Source organism: Scomber japonicus, chromosome 19 (genome assembly GCF_027409825.1).
Source record: "Scomber japonicus isolate fScoJap1 chromosome 19, fScoJap1.pri, whole genome shotgun sequence".
NCBI lineage: Eukaryota > Metazoa > Chordata > Actinopteri > Scombriformes > Scombridae > Scomber > Scomber japonicus.
Genome location: NC_070596.1, coordinates 7839654 through 7857726, shown reverse-complemented (window position 1 = coordinate 7857726; position 18073 = coordinate 7839654). Strand labels below are relative to the sequence as shown.

At 39.5% G+C, this 18073-nt stretch overlaps 1 protein-coding gene across 1 annotated transcript in view; it reads right to left on the bottom strand.

The window, feature by feature from the left end:
* Positions 1-14008: 14008 nt before the first annotated feature.
* Positions 14009-18073, bottom strand: part of whrna (whirlin a) — a 123650-nt gene continuing 119585 nt past the window's right edge. The window contains exon 13 of the mRNA XM_053339409.1: positions 14009-14191. Coding sequence (XP_053195384.1) covers positions 14009-14191 — 183 coding nt within the window. The remainder of the gene's footprint in view (positions 14192-18073) is intronic.

Here is an 18073-nt window from a genome sequence, read left to right as displayed (position 1 = left end):
GGCACGGGAACCGCCTGCATGTTTTCTTGTTGCTCGGGCTCTGCCGTGAGGTCGACTTTGGAATCCATGGCTACAGACGCTCGCAGCTTACAGGTGGCGTCATTTAGCTGGTGACAGTCCGGAGGGACAGCTGAGGAGGACTCAACGGGGAGTCTTCAGTCTTTGAAACACAAGAAAACTCCTGAAATAACAGCAGATGTTTGATATCAATAACAGTTTAAAACTGTCAGACAGGAGAAATTTAAAAAGAGAGAATAAGTCAATTAAAAGAATATACCGGTACTTAATGTGCATCATAAAATGGACCTTCATTCAACACACACTATCAGAACATTACAGAGAGACAGATAATCTAATCTGAAATTATGTGCTGTAATATAACAGATAATGGATGAGGTTATCAGTTAATCATTCTACAAAAAAACAATAATCAGCTATAATTTTGATTCATTAATTGATAGTTTAACTAATTTTTAAGCAAAAACGAAACATTTTTCATTATTTTCTGAAATCTTACTGAACAAACAATGTAGTGTTTAATCAAGATATGAATCACCAAATTAAATGATAATATTAATTTGTTGCAGCTCTACAGCAAAGTTAATTTGCAGCAGAATAGCAGCCAAAAAATGAACACACATATGAATCCTATTGACAATCTTTAGACCACTCCCTTTAAAAGTCAGACATGAAAGCAGCCAAGCTATTATATCATCAGTTTTTAAACACACCCACACTATTTCAACTGTGTAAACAAACATCAGTTCTTAAATGTGTCCCGCTGCACACACTGAATCTCTTAATAAATATTTTCTGCATCGTCCTCCAACAGCAGAAAACAGCTGCTGTGTGAAGTCCTCGAGGGGAAATAAATAGAGTGAAATTCTCCAATAAGCAAAGGCAATCATTTCAAATAAAAAGTCAATGTCACGCATGGAAATCAAAGCATCAAATATCAATCAATAATAAATAATTCAGAATAGCTTGAAACCAGGACTACGGTATTAAAAGGTTCAGCTTTGGTCTTCTAGTGTTTATTTGGCCAGTATTCACCAAAGGACCCAAGTTGTGCTGTTGTAGGTGCATCTGAACTTTTAAACACCTCTATAAACATCACTGGATGATGACACACTCAACAATTTCCAGCCCTGCACACTGATACATTTCATTGATTATGTCCTGATAGCGTATCATAAACACGCATAAGCACACACTCCCTTCAGAAAATTATATAATATATAATATAATATTTTATTATAGCTGATAGTCCTGTAAAAAACTAAATGTATGACTTTAGAGGTTGTGGTTTCTGATTCATAAAAGCTTTTAGATATATACTGTTAAAATAATTAAAATACTTCAAGCCTCTCAGATGTTCAGCGTTTGCTGCTTCTGTCTTTTCTTTTTTTTCAGTGTAAATTGAATATCTCTGGCTCTGGGAAATTTAAAAGGGCATTTTTCATCATTTCCTGATGAGGAGTATTGATGGATATAATAATGATGTGCAGTGTTAAAATGGTGAACCATGTCAGACTCAGACAATGAATTAGCTGTAACAAAAACTAATGCCAGTTTAAAATGTATGGTTGTGGCGGGTGGTGTTACTTTTAGTCTCACATCTTGTATGAGCACTTCTGGACATGTTGCCATGGTGATATGAATTCATTTTAGTGGCGCCCCCCCCAAATCCTCTGTTATCAGGTCCCACCATTCAGCTTGGACAAACATCTTCTACTGTTATGTAACAGTTGTTGGGAAGGTATGGCTGGTGATGTATTGTTTGTTGTCATTATGGCTATCAAGGCATTTATGGACAAATTTCACTAAGTGGGACAATAAAGTATATCGTATCGTATCTTGAAATTCACCAAACATATTGAGCTCATATTTATTTAGTACAGATAACATCACACATGTAACAGATCTGATTAGACTAGTTCACAATGTCCCAGCATGTCCCCCAAGTATCTGCCTGGAGCTGCAGCGCTCACTATGGCAACGCCACAACATGAGACCTGAACTCTCAGCGTCTGAAGAGTGTTAATGTGCTGTGTAACAACTATACTGCCTCACCCATTATATTTATTCATTTAATCATGCTCATATACAAGCCATATAATCTCACTCATTAAAAGATATTTGAAGACATTCATGGTTGTGCACCAATGTTACAGTGTAATCAGTATTTAATAGTTTAATTACAGTGTATTCTCCACACACACATGTTTCTAATGTAATATTACCTTCATGGTGGTTGACAAACTGGCATGGATCAAATGATGGTTATTTAACAAGGAACACATTTAAACTGTCAACTTAATGCAAGAAAATCAGCATAAAAAATATAAAGGGATAAAAAAGACAGAGTGCAGACTCTCATTAAGAAAAGTGGTCACTGCATTTTAGCTCCTTTCATCAATACCCCAGATTACTGCAAGTAGATTAATAGTCTGGTGCTTCTTACAGTGTCTGTGACACAATCTTCACTCACACACACACACAGACAGGAGAGTAGGCTTTTTTTCTACACAGACACTTGTTTTGATTGTGTTGGAAACAAACAGGAGGCTCACGTCGTGCTCTCTCTCTCTCTCTCTCTCTTTCTGTCTCTCTCTCTCTTCAACCCTTTCATACACAAACCCGCAGCGTGTCTGTACGTCAGCCAACATGGCGAGCTCACCGCACGTTTAAAGTAGACGGAGAGGAATGAGAGGCCGCAGCCCACAAATGAACAACTTGAGAGGAAGCTTTAGACAAACAATAACTTCAGAGTTAGAAGAGTTTGAGCTCACATTATAACAGGCTCAAGAATGTGAAGGGATTACAGATGAGGAGTAAAAGCCTGTCTGGAGGAGCAAGACAAACAGATGGATTATGAGCTGCTGTGTGTTTGAAAACATTTACTCATGTACTTATGTACACACTTGAGGTACATTTGTGAACATTATGTTATTCACTTCACCTATCCTGCCCAAGATTTTACAAACAATACATACAATGAGCTTATAAAACATAATTATCACCATTAAAACACAGATAATATATAAAGTACTTCAAATTTGCTCCACTTCTACCAGCTACAACTTTAACATACTGTTCCTGTGAATATGGCTGAGAGCTTTTCTCCTACCAAAATGTGTCTCAAAGTACGATATTGAAATAATGAGGCTCGACAAGGAGGTGTTTGGCATAAATTTAGCTTTTTGAATATTTGTGTATTGTGGTATTTCTTTTTCTACTTAAATACAGGGTCTAAGTATGTCTACCTTCACTGCTTATAGTCAGCAGTAACAGCTCTGCCACTTTTTACACATCTTTTTTAGCTGTGGGTGGTGGTGGTGTGCTCCTGCTCCACATACATGCTGTACACAAACACACACACACACACACACACACACACACACAGATATGTTGGGCATTTGTAGCACATTCATCCAAAAGCAACAACTAAATCTAGAGTAAATCCAGAGGAGCAGCGGGCAGCATCAAACCATTTCTAAATGTAACACAGCTACAGCGTTTCTATCACTGCTGGAATTTAGCTTCTCTTTGATGAGAATAAAGCAAAAAAGAAACTCACCTGTTGCTCTGCTTACGCTCTCTTTTCTCTCCCCAGAGGAGCTGAGGATTTGTCTCAGCTGCCAGATGGGGGGGAATTAAGCTGCTCTAAAGCCTTTAGGGGAGGGGGGCTTCACATATTGTAAACAGACAATGGTCATCAGCGTACATCTAGGACAGGAAGCTAAAAGACGGACAAGACAGCGGCAGGGCTTTAATCACATGACTGTCAGGTGGAGATGAGAGAGAGAAAGGGAGCAGCAGAGAGAATGACTGACAGGAGGAGGGAGAGAGAGAGGGAGAGGGAGAGAGAGAGAGAGAGAGAGAGAGAGAGAGAGAGAGAGAGAGAGAGAGAGAGAGAGAGAGAGAGGTAACTTCCGCCAGGCTCTACTGTCCTCCCATCCCACCAAAAGCTGCTGTCACAAAAGCAATCAGCCCGGCCAACAGGGACACTGTGTGATTCTTATTTTTTTTCACAGGGTGACGCCGGCTGAATTTTGAGCAAAGTAAACACAACTGTAGCTGGAGCTGAACTCACAGTCTGGCAGAGCTACAGCGAGCTGTTTAGGACAGCCCGGTGACTAAGATATGACAGCTAATCTTCTTAGGAGGCAAAGAGAGAGAGAACTGAGGACACAGAGACGCTGAGCACAGAGGAGCCAATAAGTAAAACTGTCCAATTATATTAAATTAAGTCTCACTGATTAATTCATGAGCTGCTGTCATTGTAAATCAAACAACACCAAAATATTTATCCTGATAGTTTTGATTCTAAACAATTAACTTATAAATCATGAGACAATCAACTTATTGCTATTGACTCATAAAATGAAACTGCAGTGTCAACATATTGCAGCTCGTTATAAAGCCTCTGCTGTATTGTACATGTGCAATCGTAGAAAACTGACTAATATATCATGCATGGGTATTAAACTTCAATACTCCAACTTGGCACTAACTGATATGTGTCCTTAGCAAAGACTTGTTTAGTCTTGTACAACTACTTTGTCATAAAACATAATTTTCACAAGTTTTATTTTCTTTAATGGAAAACTGCAAATCAGGTATTAACAGTAGAGTCAGACTGATATATGGGTCAACAGATATCATTATCAGACAATATTCAATATAGGATTTTTTACTTCGTAAAATTAGTATCAGCCCCAAGAATCCAGTATCAGTTGGGCCCTAATTAACAGTGGTACTGATGATACCCAGCCCAGCCCTACTGTGTGCTCACAGAATAGCACTGAATTGCAGAGGAATACACAGGTGAACTCTGCCCTGGTCCTCCACAAAAATGAATTATTTTGTCTACAGACAGCAAGTTTTTCTTGGTAATCCATCAAATATCCACACATAAATCAGAGTCATATGGTATTCTAAAAATCTGTGTGGCTGGCAGTGCTGCTGTTTTACATTTAAAAAAATAAAAAAAACTTTCTTGCACAGGCTCCGAGAAACCTAAAACAGCTGTTTCTAATCCAGTTTCAGGACATAGAGGATACAGCAGCAATATATTTTTTTAAATCACTGCACCTAAGTAGGCTGTTAGTAGAGAAACACATGTTCCCTTCAACCACAACAACAAGAAGAAGCTGCAGTAATGTGAACTCAGGAAAGACCTGCTCAACACCAATAAGTGTTGTTAACCAAGTAAAACCAGTCAGTCAAAGAAATCTGTGTTTCTGAAGACAAAACACACAAGGAACATTTCAAATAACGCCAGTTTGGTGTGAATTATATCAACAGCATTGCATTGCACACTTACCTTATAGTTTGGTATATTTGGTGAACACAGCTAGCAGGACTTTCAGCAGAATGTAGAGATTTCACTGGCAGACTTCACAGCAACAGAGGTCGGTTGCCTTGAAAACCGCACAACTAAAAGAAGAAAAGACCCACCCCTGTGTCACCATGGCACACACACACACCACAACAAACCAACGCCGACAGCTTTCTTCATGTAACCCTCTCAGCCTTACAAAGCGGACTAAAAAAACGGATTTATTGTTTAGTCCGTGATGAACTGCGGAGTGTTACCGTTAAAACGGTTGGTAACTGTAGGCTAGCTAACAGTCAGTGCCAGTTTTCAAAAGTTAGTTTAACGTTTTTATCACTTTACTCCTAATGTGTGCGTCAAAACTAGCGCTAATAAACCGCATTAACACGACTTGGAAATACGTAATGATGACACTTTACTGTTGCAGGTGTTACGCGGCATGTTTCATCCAGGAAAGTCGGGGTTTGTGATATTTAAGATGCTAATTATCAGTCTAGAGGAGTGTGGCACTGATTTAGCTGGCACCGTGGCGCCGCCACATTTATGTCCTCAGTTTAGTCTTTCAGGTATTTTTTTTTACATGCTTACCTGAGTAACAAATCTTGACCTATCCCGAGCAGTGGCCTCAACTATAACGTGAAACTTCTATGACCATTACTCTAAATATAACCGTTTAATTTGTGGAGTTTGATGGAGGTGCTGTTGCCTGCCAGGCGGAATTCAGGACAAAAATGTGATTGTCCATTGAGAAAGATTGGAGCCAAACACTGAGTGGTGATTGGTTAAAAGGCTGCACATGGGCGGGACTTTACGTAGATTGATGTAGATTAGAAAACACAACTATGACTGGGGGCTGCGGTTCATAGATATGGCCACAAGAGGGCGCCGTTTCCTACCTTTTCTATGTCATCCAGCATCTTGATAATCTGACACAGCTGCTCATGGACGCACATACACATGTAAAACAGAAATAAACAAGGAGTGTATGAAATTACATATAAAATCTTAAACAAAAAAGCAAGATTTTTTCATATTAGAGGCATTGCACAAGGCATTATACAAAAAACAAAATCTCTAGTATAAACATCTGCACATGTTGAAGCTATTTTTTCTCCTCTCAACAATTTTACTGATGGATAGACAGTGTAGAAGAGAACAACAGACTCCATAGGAAAATGTTTAACCCGAGCACAAGAGTCAAAAACAAAAAATAACAAAACAGAAAACCCAACTTGCCCTTTACTCCTGCAAAAATGGCACCCATTAACCTCACCCCAACCAATCTGCCCTACAGGCTTTCCCTTAGTGAAAACATATACTTAAAATGTCTTGCACACACTGACCTATTGATACGTGTTCAAAAAAGAAACTGCGGTTCAGATATTTGTGTTGGTGAACCAAGCTTCAAAACTGTGCATTCTTCTGACCTTGAAAGAAAAGGCTGGGAGGCGGTTTACTGCAAATACATTAAATACATAAAAACATGAAAAATGGCAGCGGGCAGCCTGTTGAAGCTTTGTGGTGGCTCATATCAGTGGACTCATGTGGGTGCAATATAAAGATGAGTAGGATGTGTTACAGATTTTATCATAACTGGTTGAAACTGGACAGAGAGAAACAGAGAGACAGATACATGACCATGAACCTGACAGAACTCTTATATATGAAGACATTCCTATCTGCATCATTCAAACTTCACAAAAAGAGTGAGTAGGAAGCAATACGAATTGCTAAAGTAGATGTGGCATTTATAAAGTATACACAACAATATGGAGTATTATGTCACTGCCATTGACTCAATACCTGGTCTCAGACATCATGCCTGGGGGCAGATCTGGCTGCCAGGAGGATTGCCTGTATATTCTCTGCTGTAAGGAAAATACAAAGTCAGAGCTGCAGACCTTGTTGGATCAGATACAATTCATGTAAGAACAGTCAGCGCCCTATTATCATCTCTTGAGAGACAAGCTAGGGACATGATGACTTTTATACTCCAGGTAGCACAAAGATTTAGTCTGATCATATGCAGGTTACAGCAGGTGAATTTAAAAACGTAATCAGTTTTTCCATTATCATTGAATGTATGAATATTTTTTTTGATTCATTGATTAATCATTTAGTTGATAAAAGATTAGAAAAAGTGAAAAATATCCATCATAATTTCCTATAGCCTAAGCTTACATCATCTTGAAATAGTTTCAACAGAAAGATATAAAGAGAAAATCAGCCAGTCTTTGAATGAGAGAAGCTGGAACCAGAGAACATTTTGCTCAATAAATGATTTAAGTAGAGTCCGTTTTATTTATATAGTACATTTATCGTTAAAAATATAAAAATAGATGGAGGTATAATTCAGTACAGTAAGTTCCACTCATACTATGAAATCTGTGCTTTTCAGCTGAACCATCAAATTGATGTATGGTCGAACCTAAGAGCATCTGTTGTTGGCTAGATAATTGTGTTCATTGCTGCTTTAGTATCTTAGCTTTGGCAAGTAGAAAAACAGCAATAACAGAGAAGCTGAGCTGAAATGAATCAACAAACATCCTGAAAGAGACCGAGACAAGTTCACAAATGAAAAGAAATAGAATAATCCACCAGGGTGAGCAGAAAACTTGTGTGTGCAACGTGCAGGGTCATCTATGCCACGCGAGACACCTGAACGTTGTTGAACATCTCGTTCCGGGAAAACCATGAGCATTAATCTGCTGCTATAACAGCCTCGGCTCTACTAGGAAGGCTTTTCACAAGAAGCTAGGCTGCAGGGATTTGCTCCTATTCATCCAGAAAGGTGCTCATGAGGTCAGATACTGGTGTTGGCTGATAAGGTCTGGATTGTAGACTCCATAAAAGTTCATCTTAAAGGTGTTGGATGGGGTTGAAGCCTGTGCATGTGAATGAAGTCCCTCCACTCCAAATTGGGAAAACCAATTATTTTTTATGCTGAAAAAAGAAAGGACCACTCTAGCATTAAGATTTTCCTTCATTGGTCGAGACTTAGGGACAAAAGCAGTGAAAATAAAAGCAGACAGCTTGGGTTTTTTTATGCAGTTATCTTTATTGAAAAATTAAACACACTTTCTGTATAAATAGCATGTTATTGTACAACACTCCTCATTAAAATGTGCAAGAAGCGAGCAAAAAAATAAAAGAAGGATGGACTGACTGACAGGAAAACAAAAGCAAAAGCATCACGAGGTGAAAGAATGAACACCAACAAAATGGACTTGTGCAGCTAATAAAGCAGGAGGCACACTCAGTGAAACAAATAAACATTATTGATGGAGTCAACAGGTGGTGGATGGTTGGTTTATGAGTCTGAGTTCTGCAGGGGAAGCTGAGTTCAGGGGTTGAGGCGGTGGAGGGGGTGGGAGGACAAACCGTCACCGTTCCCGCCAGCAACAAGTCGGCGCCCCGAGCCGTCGTGTCTCATGTCAGCGTCGAGGCCAACACCTCTCCGTCTTGGCGTCTGATTAATGAGACTGTCAGCAGCTGCCATCGCCTCCCTCCATCATCCCTCCCCCTCCTGGATTGGCTCTGTAATATCAGGTCAAAGAGAAGGCCGAACCGCTATCGACACATCTACAAGACGGGGGTCACCGATGAATCCTGTCGTGAAAAGTTTCATTAAGTGGTCTGTGACGAGTAGAGATGATCCTGATACAATAATGAATGTTTCCTTTACCGTACAACTTCATTCCTCATACCATTTGACTGTCTTTGAGACATTTATCTACATTTCACCTGAGCGGGGTAAAAGCCAGCAGTAGACAGAGGGTTCAGTCTTGCTCAAGGGGAACTTTGGCATTGATGGACACAATTTAGCTGCTGCAGAGATTGAACCAGTGACTCTCTGATCACTGAAACATTTACCTCAGTGTGGCATCAGTTCAAGGATTAAATAAGTGGGACAGTTGCAGCTGTCTTATACTCCTTGATTGTTGCAGTCTTGTTGAAAACCACGTATCTCCAAAAATGTTCAAATTTCATGTACTAAGATATCAGCCTGTGTATTCAGCTTCACTTATTCTTTGAGGGTTCTCAGAGAGTTTCAAATTGAATCATAATTTTCCATTTTTAGACTGTATTAAGGCAAAGTTCATATATGACAGTGCAAGTTTAGACATTTCACTTTTGAGAATTTGGCTTCTGATGATATTTTTATTATTGTCAACAATTTCCATGATTAGACCAAAACCATCAATGAACTGATTCTGCTGCCAAGTATTATCTGTGTAGCCAAACCTTGATTTATCTTCTTCCTCTGTGTCATCGAGCTCCATTGCTGTCCAAAACCTAAACACATCAGTTGACTCACACTGTTGCCCTGGGTGACATATAGGTTCAAAACCATGAAAATGCACACTGCGGTTCATATTGACTCACAGTGTGTGAGCGTGTGTGTGCCTGCTGCAGTAAATACTCACTAAAATGTGGCAGAACAGTCCCAAATAAATATGCTGCAGTTTTTCAGTAGCAGTGAATTTGGGGTCAAGTGGCACAGACAGAGCAGAGGAGTCTACAAGTAATGAGAAACAGACTAATGTAATGTTGGTTTTGGCCTTTTTGATGGATTTGTTGACAATAAGAAAAAATCCTAATACAAAAACATTGGCTTCATCCTTTAATGAGCTTTGCAGAAAAAACATTTTTACACCCCTGAATATGAGGTAGTAAGTATTGTTCTGGTATTGGAACTGAAACCAAAGTATGTTATTATAGCCAGAAAATGTTCAGTAGCCAGCCCTATTTGTTGCAATGCAGTTTTAAATTCACCCAAAATGCTTTTTATTAGCATTACACGAAACAGGAGCATTCCCTCAACCCACTGGGAAATTGAATCCTTCACTCTATTTGAAAGATATTAAAAAGCAATCGAGATCAAATCAAATCTGGAGGTAAAGTACGTGGTTTTCCCAGGACAGATTTACCCTTTATTATATCCCATCAAAAAAGCTGTCCACTGCAGCATGTGGTGATGAACTCTCTCTCCTCTCCTCCTCTGCCAGGGATTCACGTGTCATGTTTAAGTGCTTAAGTTAAAAAACAAAAGCCTTCTTCTGGCTGTCATTTCCTCACACATTAGATTGTTTAACGGAGAGTAATTCCACTGAGAGGACGCACTCCAGCTCTCATTTGTCTTACTGTCTCTCTATCTATCGCTCTCTCTCTCTCTCTCTTGTCTCACCATCTAGCTCCGGCTCTCACACAGATACACACTCTTAAACACACATATACACACACACTCACTGATGCATCCTGAATGTTAAGTGTTTTAAGTGGTAGGAGTGACTTCAGTTACACTTTTTTCCAGATATTGCTTGCATCATGTACTGAATATGCACACAGTTCATTTCTAAAAAAATCAGATTAATGGACACACTGAGAGGTAACCTTTGTATATAAATCAGAGCTTTTTCTAAGTTTCCTTCAGATATGAACTGGTGCTGCAGATTAATAAAGTAGCAGACTGTGTTTTCAGCAAGTCTGTTGACTTATTAATAGACAACATTACCTACAAAACTGTTATATAAATCTTCACACAGGAGTTACTGGTACTTTTAAAGCCTTAATTTCTGAAATATCATTATGATTTACAGGTCCAGGCTGTCCTTTACAAGCCTGCAAAACACCAGAGGATTTATCTCATCTGGATTCACTCCTTCATTTATATCATTGAGCTACTTTTATGTCGACTGGCTCTTAACTCTGTGAGGCAAAGGGATGTTTTTGTGAAACTCATGTCTGGTTTTGAAGGCAGCCAGCAAGTTTTAGTCTTGTTTTCAGTATTCAGTACACACACGCAGTATCGTACAGCATATGTCTCCTCATCCTGAACCCTAGAAAACACATTTGAAACAACAAAAGTCATTTTCAGCAAAATGTTGCTGAATGTGGGAAGTCAGTGTTGAGTTGGACAAAACCAAACATCTCAAATTTGCCTAATGTTGCATTAATGGATGAATGAGGTTGAATATTTGTTAGGAATTCACTGATAGTATATGTTGGTTAATATTTTTTTAAACTTAGCAATGAATCAAATGACTGTGTATGAATGTGAAAGACAAATTATCACAAATTCAGCAGGTTAGCCTCTTTTAGCTCTCTGTTTTGGTTTTACAGCATATTCATTATCTGGTTCAGTGTTCCAGCAGCAGCAGTCTCCTGTTTTCAGTAAACATGTAACAACAATAAAGACTAGCTATAGAACCGGGTATTTTTCTCAGGAGTTGGTGGAGACCAAACCAGAGCTACAAGTAGAGTGAATATTGCTTTAACAGTCATCAGGTGGACAGAAATGTGACAAAATGAATCCAAGAATAGAATCATCAGATGATAATATCTCCCGCAGCTTGAAAAGTTGAGTTTTTATGGCCAATATAATGCTTGTTAATGCAACAAAACTTAACATTACAATCTGACAAATGAAGCTTAATCTAATTTTCATGTGGTAAATAATTATATATTCTTAAAAATATATATATTTATTTTGGCAAAATTGGTCATTACAATTACAAATATTTTCTATAAGGGTATGACCTTTAAATTAAACCCTACCAGCGCATCTCTAACATTTGTTTTTACTTCATTAAAGCGTGACATTTTAAAGATTGACAGCAGGGATATGTTGTGAAAACAAAGCATGAATACGATGTTCTCTCTTCTTTCAGTTGTCACTCGAATGATTCAGCTGTGTTGCATAGCAATTTCTCATAGTATAGCCCTGTTGGTATTCCTCAAAAATGCCCTGCTTGACTCCTGCTTCATTTCCTCATGTGTCTCATACAGCAGCTCCATTGATGACATTTACATTTGTCTGTTTTGCTGCCTCCTTATTTCAAGCACTTTTTTTTGCTTTTCATCCATTAACCAGCAGAGACACACACCATTCATGTAAAACACATACATAAAACATATCCACACACATACAAAACAAGATTAATTACTCAATTTACTTCATATTTCTACCTTGCAGCATAATGAGCCTCTCTGCTGACACACGGAGGATGTTTGCTGTACATCCTCTTAACGCTAGCACTCTTCCTGAAGCAAATCATCAATCACAACAACAATCACGTCTTATTTGTTGCTTTAGCCGCTCTCTCATTCTCTCTCTTCCTCTCTTGCTCCATCTCTCACTCTACCTGATTGCTTATCTCCTAATTGCTTTTCTACAAATGGTGGCAATGTGTGTATGTGTGCACGCTCGTTCCACATGTGAGCGTGTGTGGAGGGAGTGTTTCTAAAATCTTTGGTAGTGTCGTCCTCTAAATGTCTCATTACTCCCCTCTTGGGTATAATTGCAGCATCATGCATGGCTTCGACCGGCTCCCCGGGGAGGATATAATTAAAACTATGAAATTACAAAATATAATCATCAATTGTTATTCAGCAGGGGAGAGCAGCAGGAGAAGAGCTGAGTGACATGCTGAGGGATTTGATCTCTTCTGAGAGCACATCCACACTAAGTGGGCCACATCTGGAAACTTATGTCTTTTTTCAAATCTATTTTCAAATCGGATGAATCTAAATACCCCAGCCTTGTGTTTTAGTGTCGATAATGAAACTTGACTACAGAACAGGTAGCATTTATGTTGTCAGATGACTTTGTGATCATAAAATAGTTATTTTTACTAATGCCTTGTAGCAGCAGTTAGCCTTTGCAACCCTTCCTCGAATCAGTACTTTCTGCCTGCACTGCTGTCTAAAACAGATAGATATGTCAAGGAGAACAACTAAATTATGAGTTTGGCTGTATTGATTTTGACTAGCTGACTTAGTGTGGATGTAATCTGAAACACATATACAGATAACACACAGAGAAGTGGAAAAGAAACAGGATGTTATGCTTATTTGTGCGGTAACCAAAAAGATCGCCATCAGTCAAATGTACAGCATTTTTTCACACAAAACATGAGCATGTTATGAGTTATTCACATTAACCTCACCTTCTGTTTTTATGAAAGGGTGGTAATATGCAAACAGGCCGATAGCATCACTATAAAATGTGTAGAGTCCCGCATCGCTAAACTGGACTAAATTATCATCATCTTTGAAATATATTCCTATATGCTGATGATGCAAAGGAGTTTATGGGGGTTTTATAATTCATATAGGAGTATCTTTATGTGTACACTATATATATATGCATCTGTATCTACATTTGTTCATTTTTACATATACAAATCCGAGCTTGTAAAGTCGAGCGTGAATCAGTCTTAGATGTGCAGTTGTCTCTCAGATAGAAGCAAAAAAAATAAAGATCAAATAAATTGACCATGGGATGTGGGGAGTGCTACGAGGAGTTCCAGTGGTTTTCAAACGGTGGCAAATCCACAAGTTTTAACACTGAGAGGACAAATAAAAAGATATAGGTGTCACTATTTTCCATTGTAGTGCATAAGGTCTCACAGTGGGGAGGTAACACGTTGAAGAGAATCCTGAACAAAGTCCACGGCGGAAGTAATGCCTTGTAAGTGTGAGTGTAGTGTGTCCAGATACATGGTGTGGATTCATGAGAAAGGAGAAGGGCGAAAAGATCAGGTGGCGGTTTTGTTTCAGTCTTTCTAAAAGAGTTGTGCCATTTAAATCAATAGACGCTTGAAAGTCTTGCCCCTCATTGCTGTTGCTGCCCTCGTCATCGTCCCCCTCTCCTACTCCGATCAGCTATAGCGCTACATTGAAATCGGTCACCAGGAAGTCCACGTAGTCCCTCTCTTTGGTCTTGAAGGCCTCGGCGATGAGGCGTGCAGCGTCCTTGTGCTCACGGCCCTTCAAGGAATTCCCGTTTACCTCCAGGATCACCTGACCCACCTTCAGCTGGCCGCAGTTATGAGCTGAACCACCCCTCTGACAGACAGAAAAAGACAAGGTGAATTCTAAGAGAACTTAAGTGTTTTCATTTTAAAAACAGATTTAAAAAACACTTTCTAAATTAGACATGACATTTGGCATGGACAAAATGAATGGATGGTTCAGGCCTGTACAAGTCATCTACAATATCTTAACCAAATAGGGAAAAAAATTATAGTTTTCATCTGAATACAATTGGATATAATTTTGTCTGCATAGTAACAAAACAGCACATGGAGTCTTTGTGAATAAAACTTGCCGACATACAGGTAGCTTTACGTAGCAATTTGGTCGTGTTGCCTTTGAAAATATTTGTATCTCATGAGCCTATTCATAACCAGTTGAAATGAGCCATTTGTTTGAGTTGTACAAACCAGGTCTTACAGGAAAAAGTTAGGGTTAAGGATAAGAAAAAAAATAAAAGTGTTCTAGAAGACTAATGAGCTATTCCAAAGTAAATATACAACATTTTCCCATTTCATGCATAAGGAACGACAAAAACACATCCATCTCCATCTTGTACAACAAAAATATAATAAAAAAAACAAAACATATTTATATTTAATTTATTGATAAAGTTTCTGCTTTAATTTTAATCTTAAAGGACATTCTGTACTTTATGCAATCTTAGATTGAAGCCATGTGGTCTCAGGTTGTGAAAAGACTTTGAAAATCGACTTTACTTTCCAGCTGACAAAATGTTTTTCCTACCAGCAGGATAGAAGAGTCTTTGATGGGTTTGGAAATGGCATCAAAAAAGTGGTCCGAGTTGTCCAACAACCTGCAGGGTTTTTCAAAGTTTGGTGTGTATTTATCATGAAGGGAAAAAAAAGGTAGTTTCACTGTGTCTCAACAGTAAATGTGGTCATCAAATACAAGAACTGGGCCTAACTGCAGCTCAGGTCCAAGGCTAGAAAGCCATCTGTTCCCTCTGTAGCGAAGAGGCCCAATAAAGTGTTTTCATGAAAGTTTGAGATCCCTACTTTTGTTCTATTTTAACCATTAGATCTTTCTCAATGCCTAACCTAAAACTTTCGCACTGCACTCTAAAATTGGCAGGTTCCTCATCAGCATACAGAAACAGAGGCTTCCTGTCACAGAAAATCACATCCACAGTCTCACAGATACTTAAATATACACACAGACCCCTGCAGTATGGCCCTCAAAGCACACAGTGACAACTCAGCAGAAAATGTGTGCAGCCTCACGTCTTCAATGAGAAGTGTGTGATCAACAAAATGAAGTGCTTTCCTCTTCACAGGCAACACTTCTCTCTCACATCCTCACACATTCCAACACATCTGTGATCAAAAAAAGGTCTTCTGTCACTGACACCCTGAGGCATGCATGCACAGGACACAATTTGCTGTCTATTCATAAAACACACAAGGATTGGGTCTAATTTATTGAGTAAGTCTCAGCTCAGCTCCTTAGTGGGGGGCAGGGACGTTGGGGTTATTTTTTGCCTCTATTTGACAGTCTGGATATAGACAGGGTACTAATTGTGTTCAATCCCTGAAGCAGATAACACACAGTCACTGTTGCACTGTTAAATATTGTATTTAGAGTTCAATATAAGTCCATATATTCTGCAGTGTAGAGTTTTCAGTTCCTTTCTGACAGTCATCCCCGGTCACCAGCTGATGCTACAAAGCCACTTCAGCCACAATGCCTCTCTTTCAGCTAATGGACCTCCGGTGGTCGCTTCCCTCTTCAAACTCTGTTGCTTCTGATTCCACTGCATGAAATTTGGCCTCATGACAGTAGCTCTACATCTCTGATCCCAACATCATATTGTGAAACAAGTTTTCCTCCAAATATACTGCTGTTTTATCATCTGCTTTCCCCTGTCATTAACAAGAAAGCAACATGGCAAACAGATTGCTTTGGTGCTTGAGTTCGGAGAACCTGCTTGGCAGTCCTTTAAAGACACTACTAACATTAGAAAGTGTAGTTTGTAGTCCAGGACAGACCTCAAGCTGACTTTTGGAGCTGGATGACAAGGAATATTTTACTAAAAGGAAGACAGAAGAAAGTTTGATATTCATATATAGTTACTTCTCATATTACAACCGAATCAACTTGAGACTTGGGGAATTGGTACAAGATTTAGGTACATTGTCAACATTCAGCGCCAATGCAAGAAGGAGTGGGTTCTTGATGTTGAGAGGCAAAACGTTGACAGAAGAAAATGATGAAATGTTGGTGTGAAAGGAGGTCTGCCTTCCTCTATCATTAGCAAGAAAGCAACATGGCAAACAGATTGCTTTGGTCCCTGAGTTAGGAGAACCCGCTTTGACAGTCCTTTGATGACACTATCAAAATTAGGAAGTGTAGTTTGTAGACCAAGACAGATCTCAAGCCGACTCTTGGAGATGGATGACAAGAAATATTTGAATACACGGAAGGCAGAGGAAAGTTTAATGATATCCACATATGGTTACTTCTCATATTACAACCATAGGAATCAACTTGAGAATTGGTGCATGAATTATGCCCATTGTCATAATTCAGCGCCAATGCAAGAGATAGTGGGTTCTTGGTGTTGAGAAGCAAAAAGTCAAGTCATTGCATGCTTTTTACAACTTTTTACACATGCATCCTCCTGCCACCTGCAATAATATCATAGCAATTTGGGTGAGGATTCAGGTCCATGTTGATGCCTGGCTTGAGATTGGTTGTGCTACACACTGAGCACATCACTTCTTCCACTATTCATTACCAAAACACACCAACACTAAAGAAAGCCACCACACAGAGACAAAAGAAATGAGGAAGGTTTTGTCTCCTTCCCAGTGGACTTTCTTGTGTGGTAGCAGCAGAATTGTTCACAGTGTCACAGTGTTGGGATCTCTTGCGCAGCAGTCAGTACCAATCAATAGTTGCATAGAGTGTGCACATGGCTACAGAAGAGATGAAGTGTGGATGGGCACAAAAGGCATGCTGAGATTTTAAAGGCCGTGGAGGTCACAACGGCATAGAGCAAATGATTTTCATGCTAGAAACCAGAGTTCACATCCTGTCTCAGATAATTAGTGCTGGCTTTTGAGCTATAAATATGATCTTTCTCTAGCTTTAACCAAGCAGTCACTGTCCGTACCTCAACCTAACCTGCCACCTGCTGCCTGTGTGCTACCTGCAGCAATGAAACCACAACCAACAAAGTAAGTTGCTAGCTAGAGAAGAAAATGGAACAGCTAAAAGCTCAAGAGCCAGAAATGTTTCTCATGGCTTGACGAAACCAGCACTACAGTAAAAGGAAAGTGAATATTTGGCTACATCAATCTAATGGACACAAACCCCTTCAAATTGATTAGAATGCCTGTCTCCACTGGATGTGTAAATATGCTACGTTTGCTGTGTCTGTCAGCAAAACTTAATTTAAATCCCCAAATCGCCCAGAATACATACCTATTTAAAATACAGGCTTCTCTTGTGGTCTTATTAACACACCAATGCATCACATCATGCTTTTCTCTTTTGCCACTTTCATCCTCTTCCTCCTTATGACAGCTGACCTCATTATGTGAAGCTACCATGGCTAGAAACACCAGCAGCGCCTTCCCCACCAGGACTGCATTATCTTATTTACTGGGCCTACGACAATTACCCTGAGCTACAGGAACAGTCGGTCGTCACGATGGGTAGATGGCGGTGATAACGGGCTGTCGCTTCAGGAGGTGGTGATGGGGACTGATAACCTCCGGCCAGCAGGCAGCTGCTCACTCATCTGTACTTCTTCCTCAGCAAGCTGTGATTGAGGTGACTTGAGGCAAGAGCCCTTGTGTCCAGAGAAATAGGAAATACAGACACTAGAGGTTCGCTTTGTCTTGACTCCACTGTGCTCACTTTCAATAATGCAGAGAGACGGTAAAGAAC